The sequence below is a fragment of the Nerophis lumbriciformis genome, linkage group LG24, assembly GCF_033978685.3.
Source record: "Nerophis lumbriciformis linkage group LG24, RoL_Nlum_v2.1, whole genome shotgun sequence".
NCBI classification, from domain to species: Eukaryota; Metazoa; Chordata; class Actinopteri; order Syngnathiformes; family Syngnathidae; genus Nerophis; species Nerophis lumbriciformis.
In genome coordinates this window covers 38,849,923-38,875,760 of record NC_084571.2, presented here as the reverse complement: position 1 = coordinate 38,875,760, position 25,838 = coordinate 38,849,923, and the positions used below count along the sequence as shown (strand labels likewise).

General features: G+C 41.0%; 1 protein-coding gene across 2 annotated transcripts in view; it reads right to left on the bottom strand.

Moving 5' to 3' along the window:
• Nucleotides 1-25,838, bottom strand: part of llgl1 (LLGL scribble cell polarity complex component 1) — a 180,894-nt gene that overhangs the window by 100,553 nt on the left and 54,503 nt on the right. For both annotated transcript variants that reach the window (XM_061982062.1, XM_061982064.1), the window contains 3 exons: nucleotides 24,240-24,321; nucleotides 24,009-24,169; nucleotides 14,298-14,444 (listed from right to left, as the gene is read on the bottom strand). In XM_061982062.1, coding sequence (XP_061838046.1) covers nucleotides 14,298-14,444; nucleotides 24,009-24,169; nucleotides 24,240-24,321 — 390 coding nt within the window. The remainder of the gene's footprint in view (nucleotides 1-14,297; nucleotides 14,445-24,008; nucleotides 24,170-24,239; nucleotides 24,322-25,838) is intronic.

The following is a 25,838-nucleotide window of genomic DNA, read 5'->3' as shown; positions in this document are numbered from 1 at the left end:
AGGCTTAAAATGTTGACAATTTTATGAAAAGAGTCGTAAGTTTACTCGACAAAAGTCACAAGTATATAAGAAGACTTTAAAATGTTGGCAATATTATAATAATAATAATCGGAGTTTTACAGGGCAAAATTATGACAAAAGTCATAATTGTACTCAAAAAATTTCACTATTTTACAAGAATAACAAAAAATTGGCAATATTGTGATAAAAGTCAGACTTTTATATGACATATGTCACCACTTTGCATTAAAAAGTAATACATTTACATAAAAAAAGCAATCATTTTACGGGAAAATATTGCAATATTACAGAAACAGAATATGGGAAATAGTTCCCAATTTTAAAAGAAAAAAGTCGACACATTGTGAGAAAAAGACTGCTTTTAGTTCATTTGTATTTTTTTGGTCTGTAATTGGTTTTTATTCTTAATTATTTACTTCAAGTTATTACAGTATACATATTTAATTTTTTGAAATTAATTTTGGCCAGAGGGGGCGCACTTCAATTTCTTACACAAACTTGTTATTTCATATGTTGACTTTTTTAAAAGTGACAGACAGTCAATTTGAAAAATCCCTCCTTTTTGGGACCACCCTCATTTTGATAAATGTCACCAGCAGGGGGTGCAAATGAGACATTGTCTATTAGATGCAATGTTATTGATTTATGTCATCACTTGTTCACACCTCCTCATATGGAAGATACCTTTCCTTCTTCATGTCTCAAGAAGGCTAGAAATACAACACACACACACACACACACACACACACACACACACACACACACACACACACACACACACACACACACACACACACACACACACACACACACACACACACACACACACACACACACACACACACACACACACACACACGTATTTGTTGCCTTCTTGAGACCTGACACCCTTTCTAGATGTATAAAGAAGTGTATTTACAACATTAATAATATAGACATCCATTGTTGTTAAAAATGAGTTGAAATTTCACAAGAAAAAGGTCACAATTTCACAAGAAAAACGTACAATTTTGGCAGTATTATAATAAAAGTCGTCATTTTACTCAACGATAGTCAACATTTTACAAGAAAAACTGAACATGTGTGCGATATTATAATAAAAGATGGAATTTTACTCAATGACAGTCGCAATTTTACAAGAAAAGCTTAAAATGTTGACAATTTTATGAAAAAAGTCGTAAGTTTTTTCTTCGACAAAAGTTTATAAGAAAACTTTAAAATGTTGGCAATATAATAATAATCGGAAGTTTACAGGGCAAAATTATGACAAAAGTCATAATTTTACTCAAAAAATGTCACTATTTTACAAGAATAACAAAATTGGCAATATTGTGATACAAGTCAGACTTTTATATGACATATGTCACCAATTTGCATTAAAAAGTAATACATTTACATAAAAAAAGTAATCATTTTACGAGAAAATATTGCAATATTATAGAAACAGAATATGGGAAATAGTTCCCAATTTTATAAGAAAAAAGTCGACACATTGTGAGAAAAAGACTACTTTTAGTTAATTTGTATTTTTTTGGTCTGTAATTGGTTTTTATTCTTAATTATTTACTTCAAGTTATTACAGTATACATATTTAATTTTTTTAAATTAATTTTGGCCAGAGGGGGCGCATTTCAATTTCTTACACACACTTGTTATTTCATATGTTGACTTTTTTAAAAGTGACAGACAGTCAATTTGAAAAATCCCTCCTTTTTGGGACCACCCTCATGTTGATAGATGTCACCAGCAGGGGTGCAAATGAGACATTGTCTATTAGATGCAATGTTATTGATTTATGTCATCACTTGTTCACACCTCCTCATATGGAAGATACTTTTCCTTCTTCGTGTCTCAAGAAGGCTAGAAATACAACACACACACACACACACACACACACACACACACACACACACACACACACACACACACACACACACACACACACACACACACACACACACACACACACACACACACACACACACACACAGCTGCTTTGGTAGTGTTCAATGAAGAAGATCCTCAGACACTTCCCTAGCACATTATTCCATTGTCCTTACAAGTATTTTTAGGGAATACAGCATCCTGCGACAGGGACTCATGGATGAGCGTGTGTGTGTGTGTGTGCGTGTGTGTGTGTGTGTGTGTGCATGTGCATGTGTGTGTGTGTTGTATATTCAGCTGAAACACTTCCAACCGGAACAGTGCATGCTGGCAGCAAGTACAAAGCCTCACTGTGAAAAACCTCCTATCCTTTAAACACACACACACACACACACACACACACACACACACACACACACACACACACACACACACACCCTGATCAGGGTCCTCATTAGGCCTCTGTCCTCCCTACTTCCTTCATCAAGCCTGCTTAATGAGGGCCTTGGCAGAGCAGAGAAGAACACTGCCAATGCACCAACTAAAGCTTCCCCAATAACATCCATTATTATGTTTTCCACATGCAAAGAAAAACTTTAGAATGCTATTCCAAAAGCTCTATCAGAGAATTTGATCTGGCATTTTTGGAAGAAAAAAAAACGGCGCACATTGATTCGCTTCTTCTCCGAGCAAGAAGACTAATGCACCAAATTGTGCTTCAGTCACTCCCACTTCATCCAATAAAATGCATTCTTGCACAACAACAAAGGAAAGCGCTCTTTGTGGATTACCTTCTCAGGGGAGCTCTTCTCAGCAGAAAGTAGTAGTTTGTATTTATTAAAACTGCTTTTTAAAGGGGGAACATTATCACCAGACCTATGTAAGCGTTAGAGATGCGCGGATAGGCAATTATTTCATCCGCAACCGCATCAGAAAGTCGTCAACCATCCGCCATCCACCCGATGTAACATTTGATCAGAACCGCACCCGCCCGTTGTTATATATCTAATATAAACGATGCAAGGCATTAGTGAGGTTATAAAGCTTTTGCCTGTTAAAGAAAGGAGACTGATCCAATGCAGCACAGACATTCGCGTGCCACGCTGTCACGGCCCAGACGCACACCAGTGCGCAATCATATGGGAGCCGCGCTGAGCGCACCTCCAAGCGCGTCTCGCTGCCGGCGACGGCCGGGTATGGGCCCGACGCTCCAGCGCCATCCATTTTCAGGGCTAGTTGATTCGGCAGGTGGGTTGTTACACACTCCTTAGCGGGTTCCGACTTCCATGGCCACCGTCCTGCTGTCTATATCAACCAGGGTGAGCCCCACCCCTTTCGTGAGCGCACTGCGCGCGGAGTGACCCCTGTTACGCGCCCCCGGCAACAGGGGTGGCGGGCAGGCAAGCTGCGCGGGCGGAGTGACCCCTGTTACGAGCCCCCGGCCACGGGGGTGGCGGGCAGGTAAGCTGCTTACCTGCTGCGCGTGACGCCGGCCGCGGCGAAGGCGGACGAGGCGGGGTGTCGGTGCGGTGGGCGCGGTGGTGACCCTGGACGTGCGTCGGGCCCTTCTCGCGGATCGCCTCAGCTACGGCTCCCGGTGGGGCCCTCTCGGGGGAAGGGGCCTCGGTCCCGGACCCCGGCGAGGCGTCCCGTCTCCGCTCCGTAAAAGTGTCCATCTCTTTTCTTTTTTCTTCTTCTGTTGTGGCATATGCTGCAGGTGCCTGCTCGTTTTTCGTATGTGGGTAACAACATTTAACTATGTATATATATTTACCAATTGGTTTAACTGCCACCCGCCTGAATCTATTTAAAATCTAATTTTTTTTATTTCAACCACCCGACCCGACCCGCGGATAAAATCTAATTTTTTTTTATTTCATCCGCCCGATCCGCGGATAATCCGCGGACTCCGCGGTTGTGCCCGCAAACCGCGCATCTCTAGTAAGCGTCAATATATACCTTGATGTTTCAGAAAAAAGACCATATATTTTTTTAACCGATTTCCGAACTCTAAATGGGTGAATTTTGGCGAATTAAACGCCTTTCTAATATTCGCTCTCGGAGCGATGACGTCACAACGTGGCGTCACATCGGGAAGCAATCCGCCATTTTCTCAACCACCGAGTCAAATCAGCTCTGTTATTTTCCGTACCTTGGAGACATCATGCCTCGTCGGTGTGTTGTCGGAGGGTGTAACAACACCAACAGGGACGGATTCAAGTTGCACCAGTGGCCCAAAAGATGCCAAAGTGGCAAGAAATTGGACGTTTGTTCCGCACACTTTACCCACGAAAGCTATGCTACGACAGAGATGGCAAGAATGTGTGGATATCCTGCGACACTCAAAGCAGATGCATCTCCAACCATAAAGTCAAAGAAATCTGCCGCCAGACCCCCATTGAATCTGCCGGAGTGTGTGAGCAATTCAGGGACAAAGGACCTCGCTAGCACGGCAAGCAATGGCGGCAGTTTGTTCCCGCAGACGAGCGAGCTAAACCCCCTATCGACCCTAGCTTCCCTGGCCTGCTGACATCAACTCCAAAACTGGACAGATCAGCTTTCAGGAAAAGGGTATGTCTACAGAATATATTAATTGATGAAAATTGGGCTGTCTGCACTCTCAAAGTGCATGTTGTTGCCAAATGTATTTCATATGCTGTAAACCTAGTTCATAGTTGTTAGTTTCCTTTAATGGCAAACAAACACATACCAATCGTTGGTTAGAAGGCGATCGCCGAATTCGTCCTCGCTTTCTCCCGTGTCGTTTTCGTCGGTTTCGCTTGCATACGGTTCAAACCGATATGGCTCGATAGCTTCAGTTTCTTCTTCAATTTCGTTTTCGCTACCTGCCTCCACACTACAACCATCCGTTTCAATACATGCGTAATCTGTTGAATCGCTTAAGCCGCTGAAATCCGAGTCTGAATCCGAGCTAATGTCGCTATAGCTTGCTGTTCTATGCGCCATGTTTGTTTGTGTTGGCTTCACTATGTTACGTCACAGGAAAATGGACGGGTGTTTATAACGATGGTTAAAATCAGGCACTTTGAAGCTTTTTTTTTTTAGGGATATTGCGTGATGGGTAAAATTTTGAAAAAAACTTTGAAAAATAAAATAAGCCACTGGGAACTGATTTTTAATGGTTTTAACCCTTCTGAAATTGTGATAATGTTCCCCTTTAAATCAATTCATGGTAGCATCTCTAACTGTTACCATGAGGGTATTCCAGAGTACTGGAGTCTGAATAGGAAACGCTCTAAAGCCAGCAGACTTTTTTTGGGGCTCTGGGAATCACTAATAAGCCAGAGTTCTTAGAACGCAAATTTCGTGGTCAGGACATATTTTGCAATACAATCAGCAAGATTGGATGGAGCTAGACCAGGGGTCGGCAACCCGCTGCTCGGCTCTTTAGCGCCGCCCTAGTGGCTCCCTGGAGCTTTTTCAAAGATGTATGAAAAATGGAAAAAGATGAGGGGGAAAAAATATATTTTTTGTGTTAATATGGTTTCTGTAGGAGGACAAACATGACACAAACCTCCCTAATTGTTATAAATCACACTGTTTATATTAAACATGCTTCACTGATTCCAGTATTTGGCGAGCAATGTTTTGTCCTACTAATTTTGGCGGTCCTTGAACTCACCCTAGTTTGTTTACATGTATAACTTTCTCCGACTTTCTAGGACGTGTTTTATGCCACTTCTTTTTCTGTCTCATTTTGTCCACCAAACTTTTAATGTTGTGCATGAATGCACAAAGGTGAGTTTTGTTGATGTTATTGACTTGTGTGGAGTGCTAATCAGACATATTTGGTCACTGCATGACGGCAAGCTAATCGATGCTAACATGCTATTTAGGCTAACTATATGTACATATTGCATCATAATGCCTCATTTGTAGCTATATTTGAGCTCATTTAGTTTCCTTTAAGTCCTCTTAATTCATTTTATATCTCATGACACACTATCTGTATGTAATATGGCTTTTAATTTTTTGTGGCTCCAGACAGATTTGTTTTTGTATTTTTGGTCCAATATGGCTCTTTCAACATTTTGGGTTGCCGACCCCTGAGCTAGACCCTTTAGTATTTTATACCTAAGTAGTAAAACCATAAAGTCACATCTTAAGTGCAGGCATGTGATTTTTCCGTCTAAAGTTGGAATTCCGTCTTTTTTAATCTCGGGAATAGAAAAAAAAATTACTCCCGTTTTTCCGTTTTTTTTCCGACCCTAAATCAAGTTGTATTTCATATGCTGTAAACCTAGTTCATAGTTGTTAGTTTCCTTTAATGCCAAACAAACACATACCAATCGTTGGTTAGAAGGCGATCGCCGAATTCGTCCTCGCTTTCTCTGGTGTCGTTTTCGTCGGTTTCGCTTGCATACGGTTCAAACCGATATGGCTCGATAGCTTCAGTTTCTTCTTCAATTTCGTTTTCGCTACCTGCCTCCACACTACAACCATCCGTTTCAATACATGCGTAATCTGTTGAATCGCTTAAGCCGCTGAAATCCGAGTCTGAATCCGAGCTAATGTCGCTATAGCTTGCTGTTCTTTCCGCCATGTTTGTTTGTGTTGGCTTCACTATGTGACGTCACAGGAAAATGGACGGGTGTATATAACGATGGTTAAAATCAGGCACTTTGAAGCTTTTTTTAGGGATATTGCATGATGGGTAAAATTTAAGGTCTATTCAGGTGTACTGGAGAGGAGGCTACGCCGGATAGTCGAACCTCGGATTCAGGAGGAACAGTGTGGTTTTCGTCCTGGTCGTGGAACTGTGGACCAGCTCTATACTCTCGGCAGGGTCCTTGAGGGTGCATGGGAGTTTGCCCAACCAGTCTACATGTGTTTTGTGGACTTGGAGAAGGCATTCGACCGTGTCCCTCGGGAAGTCCTGTGGGGAGTGCTCAGAGAGTATGGGGTTTCGGACTGTCTGATTTTGGCGGTCCGCTCCCTGTATGATCAGTGTCAGAGCTTGGTCCGCATTGCCGGCAGTAAGTCGGACACGTTTCCAGTGAGGGTTGGACTCCGCCAAGGCTGCCCTTTGTCACCCATTCTGTTCATAACATTTATGGCCAGAATTTCTAGGCGCAGTCAAGGCGTTGAGGGGATCTGGTTTGGTGGCTGCAGGATTAGGTCTCTGCTTTTTGCAGATGATGTGGTCCTGATGGCTTCATCTGGCCAGGATCTTCAGCTCTCGCTGGATCGGTTCGCAGCCGAGTGTGAAGCGACTGGGATGAGAATCAGCACATCCAAGTCCGAGTCCATGGTTCTCGCCCGGAAAAGGGTGGAATGCCATCTTCGGGTTGGGGAGGAGACCCTGCCCCAAGTGGAGGAGTTCAAGTACCTCGGAGTCTTGTTCACGAGTGAGGGAAGAGTGGATCGTGAGATCGACAGGCGGATCGGTGCGGCGTCTTCAGTAATGCGGACGCTGTATCGATCCGTTGTGGTGAAGAAGGAGCTGAGCCGGAAGGCAAAGCTCTCAATTTACCGGTCGATCTACGTTCCCATCCTCACCTATGGTCATGAGCTTTGGGTTATGACCGAAAGGACAAGATCACGGGTACAAGCGGCCAAAATGAGTTTCCTCTGCCGGGTGGCGGGGCTCTCCCTTAGAGATAGGGTGAGAAGCTCTGTCATTCGGGAGGAGCTCAAAGTAAAGCCGCTGCTCCTCCACATCGAGAGGAGCCAGATGAGGTGGTTCGGGCATCTGGTCAGGATGCCACCCGATCGCCTCCCTCGGGAGGTGTTTAGGGCACGTCCGACCGGTAGGAGGCCACGGGGAAGACCCAGGACACGTTGGGAAGACTATGTCTCCCGGCTGGCCTGGGAACGCCTCGGGATCCCCCGGGAGGAGCTGGACGAAGTGGCTGGGGAGAGGGAAGTCTGGGCTTCCCTGCTTAGGCTGCTGCCCCCGCGACCCGACCTCGGATAAGCGGAAGAAGATGGATGGATGGATGGATGGGTAAAATTTTGAAAAAAACTTCGAAAAATATAATAAGCCACTGGGAACTGATTTTTAATAGTTTTAACCCTTCTGAAATTGTGATAATGTTCCCCTTTAAGCGCTTTTCCAACACATGCAAAGGGAAGTTTTTGGTAAGTGTTCTCAAAAGCTGTCAAAGGAACACCACTAACAACTAAATGTAGCTTCACCTTCAATCACTGTCCCTGAAAACCTCAAATAAAGCCAGAAATCTTGGGGTTATTTTAGATCAGACCTGGGCATTCTGCGGCCCGCGGGCCACATCCGGCCGTTTGTGCGTCCCTGTCCGGCCCGCGTGAGGCCAATCATCCATCCATCCATTTTCTACCGCTTATTCCCTTTGGGGTCGCAGGGGGCGCTGGAGCCTATCTCAGCTACAATCGGGCGGAAGGCGGGGTACACCCTGGACCATACTTGCCAACCCTCCCGAATTTTCCGGGAGACTCCCGAAATTCAGCGCCTCTCCCGAAAACCTCCCGGGACAAATAATCTCCGGAAAATCTCCCAATTTTCACCCGGGGCTGGAGGCCACGCCCCCTCCAGCTCCATGCGGACCTGAGTGAGGACAGCCTTTTTTTATGACGGGAGGACAACAGGGTGACAAGAACTAAATCATCTAGACTAGAGATAAATTGTATTATTATGTTTATCTCACCTAAAAATAAATATATTTATTAATTAAAAAAAAAAAAAAAGTAAATACATTTTTACTATATTTTGCTAAAAACATCAAAATTAATTGTATTTTTATTTGTATTTTTTCTGACTCCTTATTACATCCAGCCATAGAATCATACATTAAAATGAACATATTGGAAATAATTAATTTTAAATGATCATAATAATTCATTTAAAATGACCATATTTAATTATTAAAATAATTGCTTGTTTCTCAACAACTTTAGCATTTTATTCATTACATTTTGAAGCTCTCAGAAGCCAAGTTATGTTATATTCCTTAATATTTATTTATGCAAGTTTGAAGTATCAATTATCTAAACACAGTTTTGTTTGCATATTTTCAGGATGTATATATGTATGTATATGTATATATATATATATATATATATATATATATGTATGTATGTATATGTATATATATATATATATATATATATATATACGTATATGTATATGTATGTATATATATGTATGTATGTATATATATATATATATATATATATATATATATATATATATATATATATATATATATATATATATATGAAATACTTGACTTGGTGAATTCTAGCTGTCAATATACTCCTCCCCTCTTAACCACGCCCTCGCCCTCAACCACGCCCCCCACCCCCCCACCTCCCGAAATCGGAGGTCTCAAGGTTGGCAAGTATGCCCTGGACAAGTCGCCACCTCATCACAGGGCCAACTCAGATAGACAGACAACATTCACACACTAGGGACCATTTAGTGTTGCCAATCAACCTATCCCCAGGTGCATGTCTTTGGAGGTGGGAGGAAGCCGGAGTACCCGGAGGGAACCCACGCAGACACGGGGAGAACATGCAAACTCCACACAGAAATCATAAATTACAAAATACATTTAAAAAAGTATCTATGTCGAGTGTGCAATACAACGGTGCTGCTTTTGTTTTGAAAAGCGTTATTTGTATTACTTCCGTGTGGACGTAAGCGCGTGCGTGATTGTGAACAGCTGCAATCACAAATTAAAAAATCAAGTTAAAAAAACATCTATGTCATGCGCGCAATACAACTGTGCTGCTTTTATTTTGAAAAGTGTTATTTATGGACGTATGTCCGTGTGCATACTTGCCAACCTTGAGACCTCCGATTTCGGGAGGTGGGGGGTGGGCGTGATTGGGGGCGGGGCTAAGAGGGGAGGAGTATATTTACAGCTACAATTCACCAAGTCAAGTATTTCATATATATATATATATATATATATATATATATATATATATATATATAAGAAATACTTGACTTTCAGTGAATTCTAGCTATATATATATTTATTTTATTATATATATTATATATATATAATATATATATATATATATATAAATAAAAGAAATACTTGAATTTCAGTGTTCATTTATTTACACATATACACACACATAACACTCATCTACTCATTGTTGAGTTAAGGGTTGAATTGTCCATCCTTGTTCTATTCTCTGTCACTATTTTTCTAACCATGCTGAACACCCTTTCGCAGGTACCCAGAAAGGTTTCGAGTACCACCAAAAAAACTGAATCTCTGAAGACAGTATACAAATCTGTGTTAAAGGTGTACAAATACTGTTTGTATAATAAGCATGTTATTTTTTACAAATGAGGGTTAAGAGTTCAGTACTAAAAAAAAAAAAGAAAAGAATGTGGCTTAAGTACAGTTTTTTAATTGAGCTGCTGCATTTTTTGGTTGGGTTGTTTATTTATTTTGAGTAACTTCTATACATTTCTAAAAGGGGAGGAATGTAATAGAGTGATCTATGTTTGTCTGTTGCCATCTCCTGGTGAATGTTGGCTATAGCGTACTGGGGTTACTTTTTGGTTGGCCAACGATTTACGTGGTGTTGCGCACCTGACGTCACTCAGGTCCGCATGGAGCTGGAGGGGGTGTGGCTTCCAGCTCCGCCTGAATTTCGGGAGATTTTCGGGAGAAAATTTGTCCCGGGAGGTTTTCGGGAGAGGCGCTGAATTTCGAGAGTCTCCCGGAAAATCCGGGAGGGTTGGCAAGTATGTCCGTGTGTAACCTGTGAGTGAAGGTGCACAGCGACAAGTGATGCACGGTTACTCCCGAGACGCTAAAAAGAGAAAAGTTGATGACGAATGGCGTGTTTCCAACAAGACATGGACTGCCAAGCAACGTTCCCTCTAAGGTGCGCGCCTGCGCAATTGCGCACTGCTCAAGCGTCCTCTGCGCACAGCAAATATATGCCGTGCACCAAATCAAATCCCATCTGAATTCTAAACAGAATAAACACATTTATGCAAACAATGCAACTCTGAGTGACAGTGACAACAAGCGGTGTTCGTCAACACCGTTCAATTATTGTAACGTCTATGGAGATGCTTCCAGGCCAGGAATTATATCGATCACTTTATTAAACAAAACTGTTTATATTGGGCCATAACCACACCAAGAACATGAGTAAAACACTTCTATCTGGAAAAACTAGTCATTTTCTGTCGTACAAAGCAGGCCAAAAGCAACTTTGTCATCTGTCACCAACACGCAGAGCACTAAGCCACTGGTGCGTTTATGGCCACACAAAAAGTCAGACAACTCAAACACCACACAAAGTTACACTATGACTCCTCAGTCATACGTGTGCTTATTTTACTGTCATTTATTATTAATGTTAATTTATTGATATTACCCGTATTTTTCGGACTATAAGTCGCAGTTTTTTTTCATAGTTTGGCCGGGCTCCAGTGCGACTTATATATGTTTTTTTCCTTTTTTATTACCGTATTTTCCGCACCATAAGCCGCCCTGGGTTATAAGCCGCGCCTTCAATGAACGGCATATTTCAAAACTTTGTCCACCTATAAGCCGCCCCGTGTTATAAGCCGCATCTAACTGCGCTAAAGGAATGTCAAAAAAACAGTCGGATAGGTCAGTCAAACTTTAATAATATATTAAAAACCAGCGTGATGTGGGCGCGCATGGAGTCGTATATCAACATGGACGGAGCTGCGTGAAAAAAGCCACCCGGCCTCTTCGCGTAAACTTCCCTTAACCACTCGCTCATCTTTTCTTCATCCATCCATCCCTTCGAGTTAGCTTTTATGATGACGCCGGCTGGAAAGGTCTCTTTTGGCAAGGTCTTCCTTTTGAATATCACCATGGGTGGAAGTTTCTGGCCATTAGCATGGCAAGGTAGAACCACAGTGAAGGATGACTTCTCATTCCCTGTGGTGCGAATATTCACCGTACGTGCTCCCGTTGTATCCACAGTGCGGTTCACAGGAATATCAAAAGTCAGTGGAACCTCGTCCATGTTGATAATGTTCTCTGGCCGGCTCTTTTTTTCAGCTATCTTGTTTTTACAATATGCACGGAAAGTAGCCAGCTTTTCTTGAAAGTCTTTAGGCAGTTGCTGTGAAATAGTAGTCCGTGTGCGGATGGAGAGATTGCGTCTTTTCATGAACCGGAAACCTGTCGCTTAGTAGGAGCCATTTTGTGGTCTTTACAGATGTAAACACACAAAGGAAATGAAACGTAATATCCGCGCGCTTCTTCTTCTTCTACGCGGGCGGGTGGTTGCTTACAGTAGAAGAAGAAGCGCTTCCTCTTCTACGGGGAAAAAAAGATGGCGGCTGTTTACCGTAGTTGCGAGACCTAAACGTTATGAAAATGAATCTTAATATTAATCCATGTATAAAGCGCACCGGGTTATAAGCCGCACTGTCAGCTTTTGAGTAAATTTGTGGTTTTTAGGTGCGGCTAATAGTGCGGAAAATACGGTATGCATTTTGGGCAGGTGTGACTTATACTCCGAAAAATACGGTAATCACGGAATGCTGATACGAGAGAAAGTTACAGGAATGCACACTTCATCCTATGCTTACATTTCATTGTGCAACATGAGGATGTTTGAGGTGGGGGTAGGGGGTAGGGGGAAACGGGGGGTGTATATTGTAGCGTCCCGGAAGACTTAGTGCTGCAATGGAACTACTGGGACTTATTGTGCAACTTATTGTCTTGTAATTAATGTACATCAGAGCTATTCAAATGGTTGTATTTTTTTGTATTTAGTGTATTAGATTCAGCAACGAGTGTTTGGATCCCACTGTACGCAATATCTGAAGAGCATGGAAAAAAAGCATTTCACTGTGTTGTACTCTGCATGTGACAAATACAACCCTTGAACCTTGATTCTGGGTATTTGTTCTGTTGTGTTTATGTTGTGTTACGGTGCGGATGTTCTCCCGAAATGTGTTTGTCATTCTTGTTTGGTGTGGGTTCACACATATTTGTAACAGTGTTAAACTTGTTTATACGGCCACCCTCAGTGTGACCTGTATGGCTTTTGACCAAGTATGCTTTTCATTCACTTGTGTGTGTGAAAAGCCGTAGATATTATGTGATTAGGCAGTGCATTTAAGGTTTATTGGCGCTCTGTACTTCTCCCTACGTCCGTGTACACAGCGGCCTTTTAAAAAGTCATACATTTTACTTTTTGAAACCGATACCGATCATTTCCGATATCACATTTTAAAGCATTTATCGGCCGGTAATACCGGCAGTCCGATATTATCGGACATCTCTAGTATTTATGACTATTAGTGGGCTTTGACCCCGTATTTTCCGCACCATAAGGCGCCCTTGGTTATAAGCCGCGCCTTCAATGAACGGCATATTTCAAAACTTTGTCCACCTATAAGCCGCCCGGTGTTGTAAGCCGCATCTAACTGCGCTAAAGGAATGTCAAAAAAACAGTCAGATAGGTCAGTCAAACTTTAATAATATATTAAAACCAGCGTGATGTGGGCGCGCATGGAGTCGTATATCAACATGGACAGAGCTGCGTGAAAAAAGCCACCCGGCCTCTTCGCGTAAACTTAAACTTACCTTAACCACTCGCTCATCTTTTCTTCATCCATCCCTTTGAGTTAGCTTTTATGATGACGCCGGCTGGAAAGGTCTCTTTTGGCAAGGTCTTCCTTTTGAATATCACCATGGGTGGAAGTTTCTGGCCATTAGCATGGCAAGCTAGAACCACAGTGAAGGATGACTTCTCATTCCCTGTGGTGCGAATATTCACCGTACGTGCTCTCGTTGTATCCACAGTGCGGTTCACAGGAATATCAGTTGCTGTGAAATAGTAATCCGTGTGCGGATGGAGAGATTGCGTCTTTTCATGAACCGGATACCTGTCGCTTAGTAGGAGCCATTTTGTGGTCTTTACAGATGTAAACACACAAAGGAAATGAAACGTACGGTAAAATCCGCGCGCTTTTTCTTCTTCTACGCGGGCGGGTGGTTGCTTACAGTAGAAGAAGAAGCGCTTCCTGTTCTATGGGGGCGGGTGCTTACCTTGGCGGTTGCTTGCGTAGAAGAAGAAGCGCTTCCTGTTCAACCGGGAAAAAAGATGGCGGCTGTTTACCGAAGTTGCGAGACCGAAACTTTATGAAAATGAATCTTAATATTTATCCATATATAAAGCGCACCGGGTTATAAGGCGCACTGTCAGCTTTTGAGAAAATTTGTGGTTTTTAGGTGCGCCTTATAGTGCGGAAAATACGGTACTCAAACCAATTTGTGTCCATGTTTCAAGATTTAAAAAAATGAAGGCTTTGAGGTATAATTTCCATTACTCAAAAAGTGTATTAAATGCAGCATATTAGAAACCCGAGATGACCAGATTTGATGAATGAGAATAAGAACTATTGCACGTCTGAACTAGTGCTGTCTCACCTCTGCGTGACCTGGTCCTGCAGCAACGTCTGGCTGTCTTTAAGTGACAGAATGGCCAAATCCAGGAAGTAGACACCCCCTCCCTCAGTTCCAATGCAGAGCACAGTGCATGATCTCTGCAGGAGAAGGACGGTCACTCGTGTGGTACTGAAGGATAGAAGAAGAACACAACAGCTGGAGTAAAGACCATTCATTACACTGCAAAAAGTCAGTGTTCAAAAACAAGAAAAAACTAGAGCACAATTTTGAGATTTGGGGTTAGGTTTTTTTATTAGATCACAATTTTTGCCAGTCCTGATGTGTGTGTTCAGTTCGGTGAGTTTTGAAGCATGTTAAGGGGGTCAAATTACAGCTCAAAGAGGCAAAAGTGACTGTTTTTAGTACTTTTTTGTCTTGAAGGGGGAATTGCCAACTTCCTGTTGATTTTTGCCCGAGAATATACTATTATGAAATCTAGGTCTAAGTCACACCTACATAAAGGTTTTTGTTTCATGTCTCTCCGACCTTCCTAGTGGGAGTTACAGGCAGTCTAGTTTTTTTTTTCCGTAGGGGGCGCTAGAGCGCAATTTTGGGTTTTGAGGTTTGGTTTTTTGATAAAGAGTTTTGCCGTATATTACTGATGTGTGTGTAAAATTTGGTGAGTTTTGAAGTATGTTAAGGGGGTCAAATTATTGCGCAAATTTGCGGAATAATAATAATAATAATAATAATAATAAAGAATAAAACCTTACAAATTCAATAGGTCCTTATGTCCCATTGTATAAGGACTCCCTTTGGGAGTCCTTATACAATGGGCCATGCGGGCCCTAAAAAATACAAAAATGAGGGGTATTTTATTTGAACTAAGCAAAATTATCTGCCAATAGAACAAGAAAATTTGGCTTGTCAAGACTTTCCAAAACAAGTAAAATTAGCTAACCTCAATGAACCCAAAAATAGCTTAAAATAAGTATATTCTCACTAATAACAAGTGCACTTTTCTTGGTAGAAAATAAAATTTGAGACCTTTTTGCTCAATTTGTTGAAAAATATTCTTAAATAAGTAAATGCTAGTGCCATTATCTTGACATAATGATATGCATACATCATGATTTTTTTTCATGCTTGAAGTAAGAAATGATGACTTTAAAGAAGTAGTTTTATACTTGTGAGTGTTGATGACACAGCTTTGCAACACTTGATATTCTAGTTTCAAGCATGTTTTACTCAATATAGGTCATCAAATCTCAGCAACAAGCTGTAATATCTTACTGAGATCATTTAGGACCAAAACACTTAAAACAAGTAAAACACTCTAACATAAAATCTGCTTAGTGAGAAGAATTACCGTATTTTCCGCACTATTAGCCGCACCTAAAAACCACAAATTTACTCAAAAGCTGACAGTGCGGCTTATAACCCGGTGCGCTTTATATATGGATTAATATTAAGATTCATTTTCATAAAGTTTCGGTCTCGCAACTACGGTAAACAGCCGCCATCTTTTTTCCCCGTAGAAGAGGAAGTGCTTCTTCTTCTACGCAAGCAACCACCAAGGTAAGCACCCGCCCCCATAGAACAGGAAGCGCTTCTTCTTCTACTGTAAGCAACCACCCGCCCGCATAGAAGAAGAAGCGCGCGGATATTACGTTTCATTTCCTTTGTGTGTTTACATCTGTAAAGACCACAAAATGGCTCCTACTAAGCGACAGGTTTCCAAGACGCAATCTCTCCATGCGCACACAGACTACTATTTCACAGCAACTGCCTAAAGACTTTCAAGAAAAGCTCGCTACTTTCCGTGCATATTGTAAAAACAAGATAGCTGAAAAAAAGATCCGGCCAGAGAACATTATCAACATGGACGAGGTTCCACTGACTTTTGATATTCCTGTGAACCGCACTGTGGATACAACGGGAGCACGTACGGTGAATATTCGCACCACAGGGAATGAGAAGTCATCCTTCACTGTGGTTCTAGCTTGCCATGCTAATGGCCAGAAACTTCCACCCATGGTGATATTCAAAAGGAAGACCTTGCCAAAAGAGACCTTTCCAGCCGGCGTCATCATAAAAGCTAACTCGAAGGGATGGATGGATGAAGAAAAGGTGAGCGAGTGGTTAAGGTAAGTTTACGCGAAGAGGCCGGGTGGCTTTTTTCACGCAGCTCCGTCCATGTTGATATACGACTCCATGCGCGCCCACATCACGCTGGTTTTTAATATATTATTAAAGTTTGACTGACCTATCTGACTGTTTTTTTGACATTCCTTTAGCGCAGTTAGATGCGGCTTACAACACGGGGCGGCTTATAGGTGGACAAAGTTTTGAAATATGCCGTTCATTGAAGGCGCGGCTTATAACCCAGGGCGCCTTATGGTGCGGAAAATACGGTAGCTTAAAATAAGTATAGTCTCACTAATAACAAGTGCACTTTTCTTGGTAGAAAAACAAAAAGAGAGACTTTTTTGCTCAATATGTTGAAAAATATTCTTAAATTTAGTACCATAAATGCTAGTGCCATTATCTTGACATAATGGCATTATTTTCTTGAAACCAGCAAACTTATACTAAAAACTAATTTATTGTTGTTAATGGAAAGGCAACAAGGCAAGCGCTTGTTACTCTCGGGGTCTCCTAGCCGCTCAGGCAAATCATATTGTCTAAAAATGCATTTTTCCATGGATAACATGACATCATCGCGCCAAGTGTGTGCTCTTTTAGTCAATTAGTATGCAAGGAAAATATATATATGTATATATATACATACATATATGTATACAGCCCGGCCACCAGCCAAATTTTTTTTGTACTGTTATTTTGAAAAATTTACCTGAATGTGCATGAACTATTTTTGTTCAAAATTGTTAGAAATGTCACATGTTAAATGTTTAAATATTAACTGTCAGTTTACTGTACTGTGCCAACTGTACTACTATATGAGTACCTATTTTCTATTGTTTCATTGAAAATAAAACAGCAAAGTCCATTTGGCTGTCATCTCTTTTAATTATTAGTCATGATTTTTTTTTTCATGCTTGAAATAAGAAATGATGACTTTAAAAAAGTAGTTTTATACTTGTGAGTGTTGATGACACAGCTTTGCAACACTTGATATTCTAGTTTCAAGCATGTTTTACTCAATATAGGTCATCACATCTCAGCAACAAGCTGTAATATCTTACTGAGATCATTTAGAACACTTAAAACAAGTAAAACACTCTAACATAAAATCTGCTTAGTGAGAAGAATCATCTTATCAGACAGAATATAAGCAAATATCACCCTTATTTGACATATTTCATCTTACTTAGATTTCACTTTTTGCAGTGATTGCACTGCAAAAAGTCAGTGTTCAAAAACAAGAACAAAAAATACAAAAATGAGGGGTATTTTTTTTTAACTAAGCAAAATTATCTGCCAATAGAACAAGAAAATTTGGCTTGTCAAGACTTTCCAAAACAAGTCAAATTAGCTAACCTCAATGAACCCAAAAATAGCTTAAAATAAGTATATTCTCACTAATAACAAGTGCACTTATCTTGGTAGAAAATAAAATTTGAGACCTTTTTGCTCAATTTGTTGAAAAATATTCTTAAATAAGTAAATGCAAGTGCCATTATCTTGACATAGTGATATGCGCTCGGCATCATGATTTTTTTTCATGCTTGAAATATCAATCAATCAATCAATGTTTATTTATATAGCCCTAAATCACAAGTGTCTCAAAGGGCTGCACAAGCCACAACGACATCCTCGGTACAAAGCCCACATACGGGCAAGGAAAAACTCAGCCCAGTGGGACGTCGATGTGAATGACTATGAGAAACCTTGGAGAGGACCGCATATGTGGGTAACCCCCCCCTCTAGGGGAGACCGAAAGCAATGGATGTCGAGTGGGTCTGACATAATATATATATTATAAATAAGAAATGATTACTTAAAAAAAGTAGTTTTATACTTGTGAGTGTTGATGACACAGCTTTGCAACACTTGATATTCTAGTTTCAAGCATGTTTTACTCAATATAGGTCATCACATCTCAGCAACAAGCTGTAATATCTTGCTGAGATCATTTAGGACACTTAAAACAAGTAAAACACTCTAACATAAAATCTGCTTAGTGAGAAGAATGATCTTATCAGACAGAAAATAAGCAAATATCACCCTTATTTGACATATTTCATCTTACTTAGATTTCACTTTTTGCAGTGTGTACACTGCAAAAAGTTCAAAAACAAGAAACAAAATACAAAAATGAGGGGTATTTTATTTGAACTAAGCAAAATTATCTGCCAATAGAACAAGAAAATTTGGCTTGTCAAGACTTTCCAAAACAAGTAAAATGAGCTCACCTCAATGAACCCTAAAAATAGCTTAAAATAAGTATATTCTCACTAATAACAAGTGCACTTTTCTTGGTAGAAAAAAAAAGAGAGAGACCTTTTTTCTCAATATGTTGACAAATATTCTTAAATTTAGTACCATAAATGCTAGTGCCTTTATCTTGACATAATGGCATTACTTTTCTTGAAACCAGCAAACTTATACTAAAAACTAATTTATTGTTCTTAATGGAAAGGCAACAAGGCAAGCGCTTGTTACTCTCGGGGTCTCCTAGCCGCTCAGGCAAATCATATTGTCTAAAAATGCATTTTTCCATGGATAACATGACATCATCGCGCCAAGTGTGTGCTCTTTTAGTCAATTAATATGCAAGGAAAATATATATATATATATATATATATATATATATATATGTATGTGTGGGGAAAAAATCACAAGACTATTTCATCTCTACAGGCCTGTTTCATGAGGGGGGGTACCCTCAATCGTCAGGAGATTTTAATGGGAGCATTCACATACCATGGTTTATATAGGGCACAGAGTGGGTGGGTACAGGCTGGCCTAGGGGCGTGGTGATTGGCTCATGTGTTACCTAGGAGGTGTTTCCGTCTATGGCGGCATGTTGTTACAATTTCGCTGCGCTTGTTGAGGGATGACAGGTCTGGACGGTAAATAATAAACAGTTTCTCTTTCAAGCATAGGTTGCATCTTTTATTACCACTATTGTAAGGTGTGCTGGATGCAAGAATTTGCCATGTTATTGAATATTCAACATTATTGTCTTTGAGGTCCCAAATGTGTTTGCTGAGTTCTGTGGTATTTCGCAGGTTTTTGTTCCTGAAAGAAGCCTCGTGATTGTTCGATCTGGTTTTGAATTCTCCCTCGGTTAATCCTACATATGTGTCGGATGTGTTAATGTCCTTGCGTATTACCTTAGATTGGTAGACAACTGATGTTTGTAAGCACCCCCCGTTGAGAGGGCAATCAGGTTTCTTTCGACAGTTACATCCTTTGTTGGTTTTGGAGTCGCTCTGTCTGGGGGCCGACGGCTCATTTGCAATTGTTTTGTTGTGGTTTGAGATGATTTGTCGTATATTGTTCATGCAGCTGTAGCTCAATTTAATGTTGTTCTTGTTGAATACTTTTCTTAGGATGTTGTCTTTGGGAAAGTGTTTGTCAATCAGATTGAGGAATTTGTGTCCAATGTTCGTTGAGACGTTTTTGCTGTATGGGGGGGTTGTACCAGATGATGTCGTTTCGTTTTCTGTTCTTTTTTGGCTGGTTTCCTGGCGTGGGTTCATAGGTGAGGGTGAAATTGTATCCGCTTTCATCAAGGGCTTTTTGGTACGGGGGGGTTGCTTGGTCAAATTCAGCTTTGCTAGATGACAGCATCGATAGCCTTTTATTGATTCCGGTAGGTATTCTTTTCGTGGTGGTGGGTGGGTGGTTGCTGTCATGGTGCACGTATTGGAGTGTTGTGTTGGGTTTCGTCAATGGTTGATAGCTGTTATTTCTCAGGTTGAAAGTGACGTCAAGGAAGTTGACGGTTTGCTTGTTGGCTTCAATCGTGATCCGTAGGCCGTTCTCTTTGAAAATTTGGCATATGCGCTTCTTGGTATTCTCGCTGCTCCTTGGCGAGGCGCGACACACTGCCAGTCCGTCATCACGGTAAATACCAAGGTTCAGATTGAGGCTAGCGAGCTGGGAGAGGAGGAAATTCCCAACGAGTTCACACGTTTCTGCTCCGTCAAAACTTCCCATAGTGACGTCAAATGTAGCATTGTTCTTTTTTTGCCATGGTGTACTGTTTATATATATATATATATATATATATATATATATATATATATATATATATATATATATATATATATATATACACATACATATATGTATACAGCCCGGCCCCAAGCCAAATTTTTTTTGTACTGTTATTTTGAAAAATTTACCTGAATGTGCATGAACTATTTCTGTTCAAAATTGTTAGAAATGTCACATGTTAAATGTTTAAATATTAACTGTCAGTTTACTGTACTGTGCCAACTGTACTACTATATGAGTACCTATTTTCTATTGTTTCATTGAAAATAAAACAGCAAAGTCCATTTGGCTGTCATCTCTTTTAATTATGAGACACAATTGTGTCTAAGTCATGATTATTTTTTTTAATGCTTGAAGTAAGAAATGATGACTTTAAAAAAGTAGTTTTATACTTGTGAGTGTTGATGACACAGCTTTGCAACACTTGATATTCTAGTTTCAAGCATGTTTTACTCAATATAGCTCATCAAATCTCAGCAACAAGCTGTAATATCTTACTGAGATCATTTAGGACCTAAACACTTAAAACAAGTAAAACACTCTAACATAAAATCTGCTTAGTGAGAAGAATGATCTTATCAGACAGAAAATAAGCAAATATCACCCTTATTTGAGATATTTCATCTTACTTAGATTTCAGTTTTTGCAGTGTACACACTGCAAAAAGTCAGTGTTCAAAAACAAGAAACAAAATACAAAAATGAGGGGTATTTTTTTTTGGACTAAGCAAAAGTATCTGCCAATAGAACAAGAACATTTGGCTTGTCAAGACTTTCCAAAACAAGTAAAATTAGCAAACCTCAATGAACCCAAAATACCTTAAAATAAGTACCGTATTTTCCGCACTATAAGGCGCACCGCACTATAAGGCGCACCTTCAATGAATGGCCTAATTTTAAAACGTTGTTCATATATAAGGCGCAGCGCATTATAAGGCGCATAGAATAGACGCTACAGTCGAGGCTGGGGTTACGTTATGCATCCATTAGATGGAGCTGCGCTAAAGGGAATGTCAACAAAACAAATAGTGATTGTACTGACACTTCTCTGTGCAACAACCCACTGTTCCACTTTGTCGCTTTGTTCCCTCGGAAACTCTGTTTAGTCTTCTTACTTGGCGCAGGTCATCATGTTGCTTCCTCCACTTCCGCACCGTTGATTCGTTAATGTTCAATTCTCTCGCTGCTGCTCGATTCCCGTGTTCTACTGCGTGACTGATCGCCTTGACTTTAAACTCTGCGTCGTAAGCGTGTGTCTTAATAGGAGCCATTTTGGGTCTTTACGTAAAGTTTAGGTCTCGCAACTACGGGACTTCATTTTCCCCCGTAGAAGAAGTTCTTCTACGGTAAGCAGCCGTAGAAGGGGGAAATGAAGTCGGTGTAGTTACCGTAGTTGCGAGACCTGTTGTGGCTCAATATTGGTCCATATATAAGGCGCACCGGATTATAAGGCGCACTGTCAGCTTTTGAGGAAATTGGAGGTTTTTAGGTAAATAAATGATAAATGGGTTGTACTTGTATAGCGCTTTTCTACCTTCAAGGTACTCAAAGCGCTTTGACACTACTTCCACATTTACCCATTCACACACACATTCACACACTGATGGAGGGAGCTGCCATGCAAGGCGCTAACCAGCACCCATCAGGAGCAAGGGTGAAGTGTCTTGCTCAAGGACACAACGGACATGACGAGGTTGGTACTAGGTGGGGATTGAACCAGGGACTCTCGGGTCGCGCACGGCCACTCTTCCACTGCATTTTTTTTTAATTTTTTAATTTAAAAAAAAAAATTTGTAAAATTTTTTAAATTTTTTTAAAATGTTTTAATTTTTTTTCTAATTTTTTTTTTTTATTTTTTTTTTTTTTTTTAATTTTTTAAAAATATTTTACTTTTTTTTAAAAATATTTTTAACTTTTTTTTTAAACTTTTTTTTTACTTTTTTAGGTGCGCTTTATAGTGCAGAAAATACAGTATATTCTCACTAATAACAAGTGTACTACTATATGAGTACCTATTTTCTATTGTTTCATTGAAAATAAAACAGCAAAGTCCATTTGGCTGTCATCTCTTTTAATTATGAGACACAATTGTGTCAAAGTCATGATTTTTTTTTTTCATGCTTGAAATAAGAAATTATTACTTTAAAAAAGTAGTTTTATACTTGTGAGTGTTGATGACACAGCTTTGCAACACTTGATATTCTAGTTTCAAGCATGTTTTACTCAATATACCGTATTTTCCGCACCATAAGGCGCCCTGGGTTATAAGCCGCGCCTTCAATGAACGGCATATTTCAAAACTTTGTCCACCTATAAGCCGCCCCGTGTTATAAGCCGCATCTAACTGCGCTAAAGGAATGTCAAAAAAACAGTCAGATAGGTCAGTCAAACTTTAATAATATATTAAAAAGCAGCGTGATGTGGGCGCGCATGGAGTCGTATATCAACATGGACGGAGCTGCGTGAAAAAAGCCACCCGGCCTCTTCGCGTAAACTTAAACTTCCCTTAACCACTCGCTCATCTTTTCTTCATCCATCCATCCCTTCGAGTTAGCTTTTATGATGACGCCGGCTGGAAAGGTCTCTTTTGGCAAGGTCTTCCTTTTGAATATCACCATGGGTGGAAGTTTCTGGCCATTAGCATGGCAAGCTAGAACCACAGTGAAGGATGACTTCTCATTCCCTGTGGTGCGAATATTCACCGTACGTGCTCCCGTTGTATCCACAGTGCGGTTCACAGGAATATCAAAAGTCAGTGGAACCTCGTCCATGTTGATAATGTTCTCTGGCCGGATCTTTTTTTCAGCTAACTTGTTTTTACAATATGCACGGAAAGTAGCCAGCTTTTCTTGAAAGTCTTTAGGCAGTTGCTGTGAAATAGTAGTCCGTGTGCGGATGGAGAGATTGCGTCTTTTCATGAACCGGAAACCTGTCGCTTAGTAGGAGCCATTTTGTGGTCTTTACAGATGTAAACACACAAAGGAAATGAAATGTAATATCCGCGCGCTTCTTCTTCTTCTATGGGGGCGGGTGGTTGCTTACAGTAGCAGAAGAAGCGCTTCCTCTTCTATGGGGGCGGGTGCTTACCTTGGCGGTTGCTTGCGTAGAAGAAGAAGCACTTCCTCTTCTACGGGGAAAAAAGATGGCGGCTGTTTACCGTAGTTGCGAGACCGAAACTTTATGAAAATGAATCTTAATATTAATCCATATATAAAGCGCACCGGGTTATAAGCCGCACTGTCAGCTTTTGAGTAAATTTGTGGTTTTTAGGTGCGGCTAATAGTGCGGAAAATACGGTAGGTCATCAAATCTCAGCAACAAGCTGTAATATCTTACTGAGATCATTTAGGACCAAAACACTTAAAACAAGTAAGACACTAACATAAAATCTGCTTAGTGAGAAGAATGATCTTATCAGACAGAAAATAAGCAAATATCACCCTTATTTGACATATTTCATCTTACTTAGATTTCACTTTTTGCAGTGCGGTGCATTTAACATAAATGTTTGCAACTTACTGTATCACTTTCATAAAAATCCAGAGGCGATAAAGCAAAAAAGTACCTGCAGCTCTCAATTCCTGGCCTTCCTGGGAGACTATAGCTGGCCACTTCCTGTAGGATGACCACACCCTCTCTCTTAACTCCTCCCACCTGCCTGGGGGTCATGGCGGTCAGCTCCCACAGGTGAATGGTGTTGTCATCCAGAAGTGACAACAGGCGTCCCTGTGTGAGTTAAAGACATTTGATTGACAGCCACGGTGAGAAGTGACCTATGTACTAACCCCGGGCTCACCTGTCCAGGTAGGAAGTGGATTTGTGTGACAGAAGTGGTGTCATTGTGCAGTCCGGTGAACTCCACGCCAGGCGCGCCGTATCTGACAGCAGCAACGTGTCAAGAAAATGAACAGAGCCGCAAATATGATCCCAAAACACATTTTTGACTTGGATGGCACTATTTCTGTTGTGCCGACATCACTAATGTCACAAAGCAGCAGTGTTTAAAGGGGAACATTATCACCAGACCTATGTAAGCGTCAATATATACCTTGATGTTGCAGAAAAAAGACCATATATTTTTTTAACCGATTTCCCAACTCTAAATGGGTGAATTTTGGCGAATTAAACGCCTTTCTAATATTCGCTGATGTCACATCGTGAAGCAATCCGCCATTTTCTCAAACACCGAGTCAAATCAGCTCTGTTATTTTCCGTTTTTTCGACTGTTTTCCGTACCTTGGAGACATCATGCCTCGTCGGTGTGTTGTCGGAGGGTGTAACAAATCAAATCAAATCAAATCAACTTTATTTATAAAGCACACAACACCAACAGGGACGGATTCAAGTTGCACCAGTAGCCCAAAGATGCCAAAGTGGCAAGAAATTGGACGTTTGTTCCGCACACTTTACCCACGAAAGCTATGCTACGACAGAGATGGCAAGAATGTGTGGATATCCTGCGACACTCAAAGCAGATGCATTTCCAACCATAAAGTCAAAGAAATCTGCCGCCAGAACCCCATTGAATCTGCCGGAGTGTGTGAGCAATTCAGGGACAAAGGACCTCGGTGGCACGGCAAGCAATGGCGGCAGTTTGTTCCACCGAAGATGATCAAGAGAAGAATATCGACCCTAGCTTCCCTGGCCTGCTGACATCAACTCCAAAACTGGACAGATCAGCTTTCAGGAAAAGAGAGCGGATGAGGGTATGTCTACAGAATATATTAATTGATGAAAATTGGGCTGTCTGCACTCTCAAAGTGCATGTTGTTGCCAAATGTATTTCATATGCTGTAAACCTAGTTCATAGTTGTTAGTTTCCTTTAATGCCAAACAAACACATACCAATCGTTGGTTAGAAGGCGATCGCCAAATTCGTCCTCGGTTTCTCCCGTGTCGCTGGCTGTCGTGTCGTTTTCGTCGGTTTCGCTTGCATACGGTTCAAACCGATATGGCTCAGTAGCTTCAGTTTCTTCTTCAATTTTGTTTTCGCTACCTGCCTCCTTATTGTGGCGGTCCGCTCCCTGTATGATCAGTGTCAGAGCTTGGTACGCATTGCCGGCAGTAAGTCGGACACGTTTCCAGTGAGGGTTGGACTCCGCCAAGGCTGCCCTTTGTCAACGATTCTGTTCATAACCTTTATGGACAGAATTTCTAGGTGCAGTCAAGGCGTTGAGGGGATCTGGTTTGGTGGCTGCAGGATTAGGTCTCTGCTTTTTGCAGATGATGTGGTCCTGATGGCTTCATCTGGCCAGGATCTTCAGCTCTCACTGGATCGGTTCGCAGCAGAGTGTGAAGCGACTGGGATGAGAATCAGCACCTCCAAGTCCGAGTCCATGGTTCTCGCCCGGAAAAGGGTGGAGTGCCATCTCCGGGTTGGGGAGGAGACCCTGCC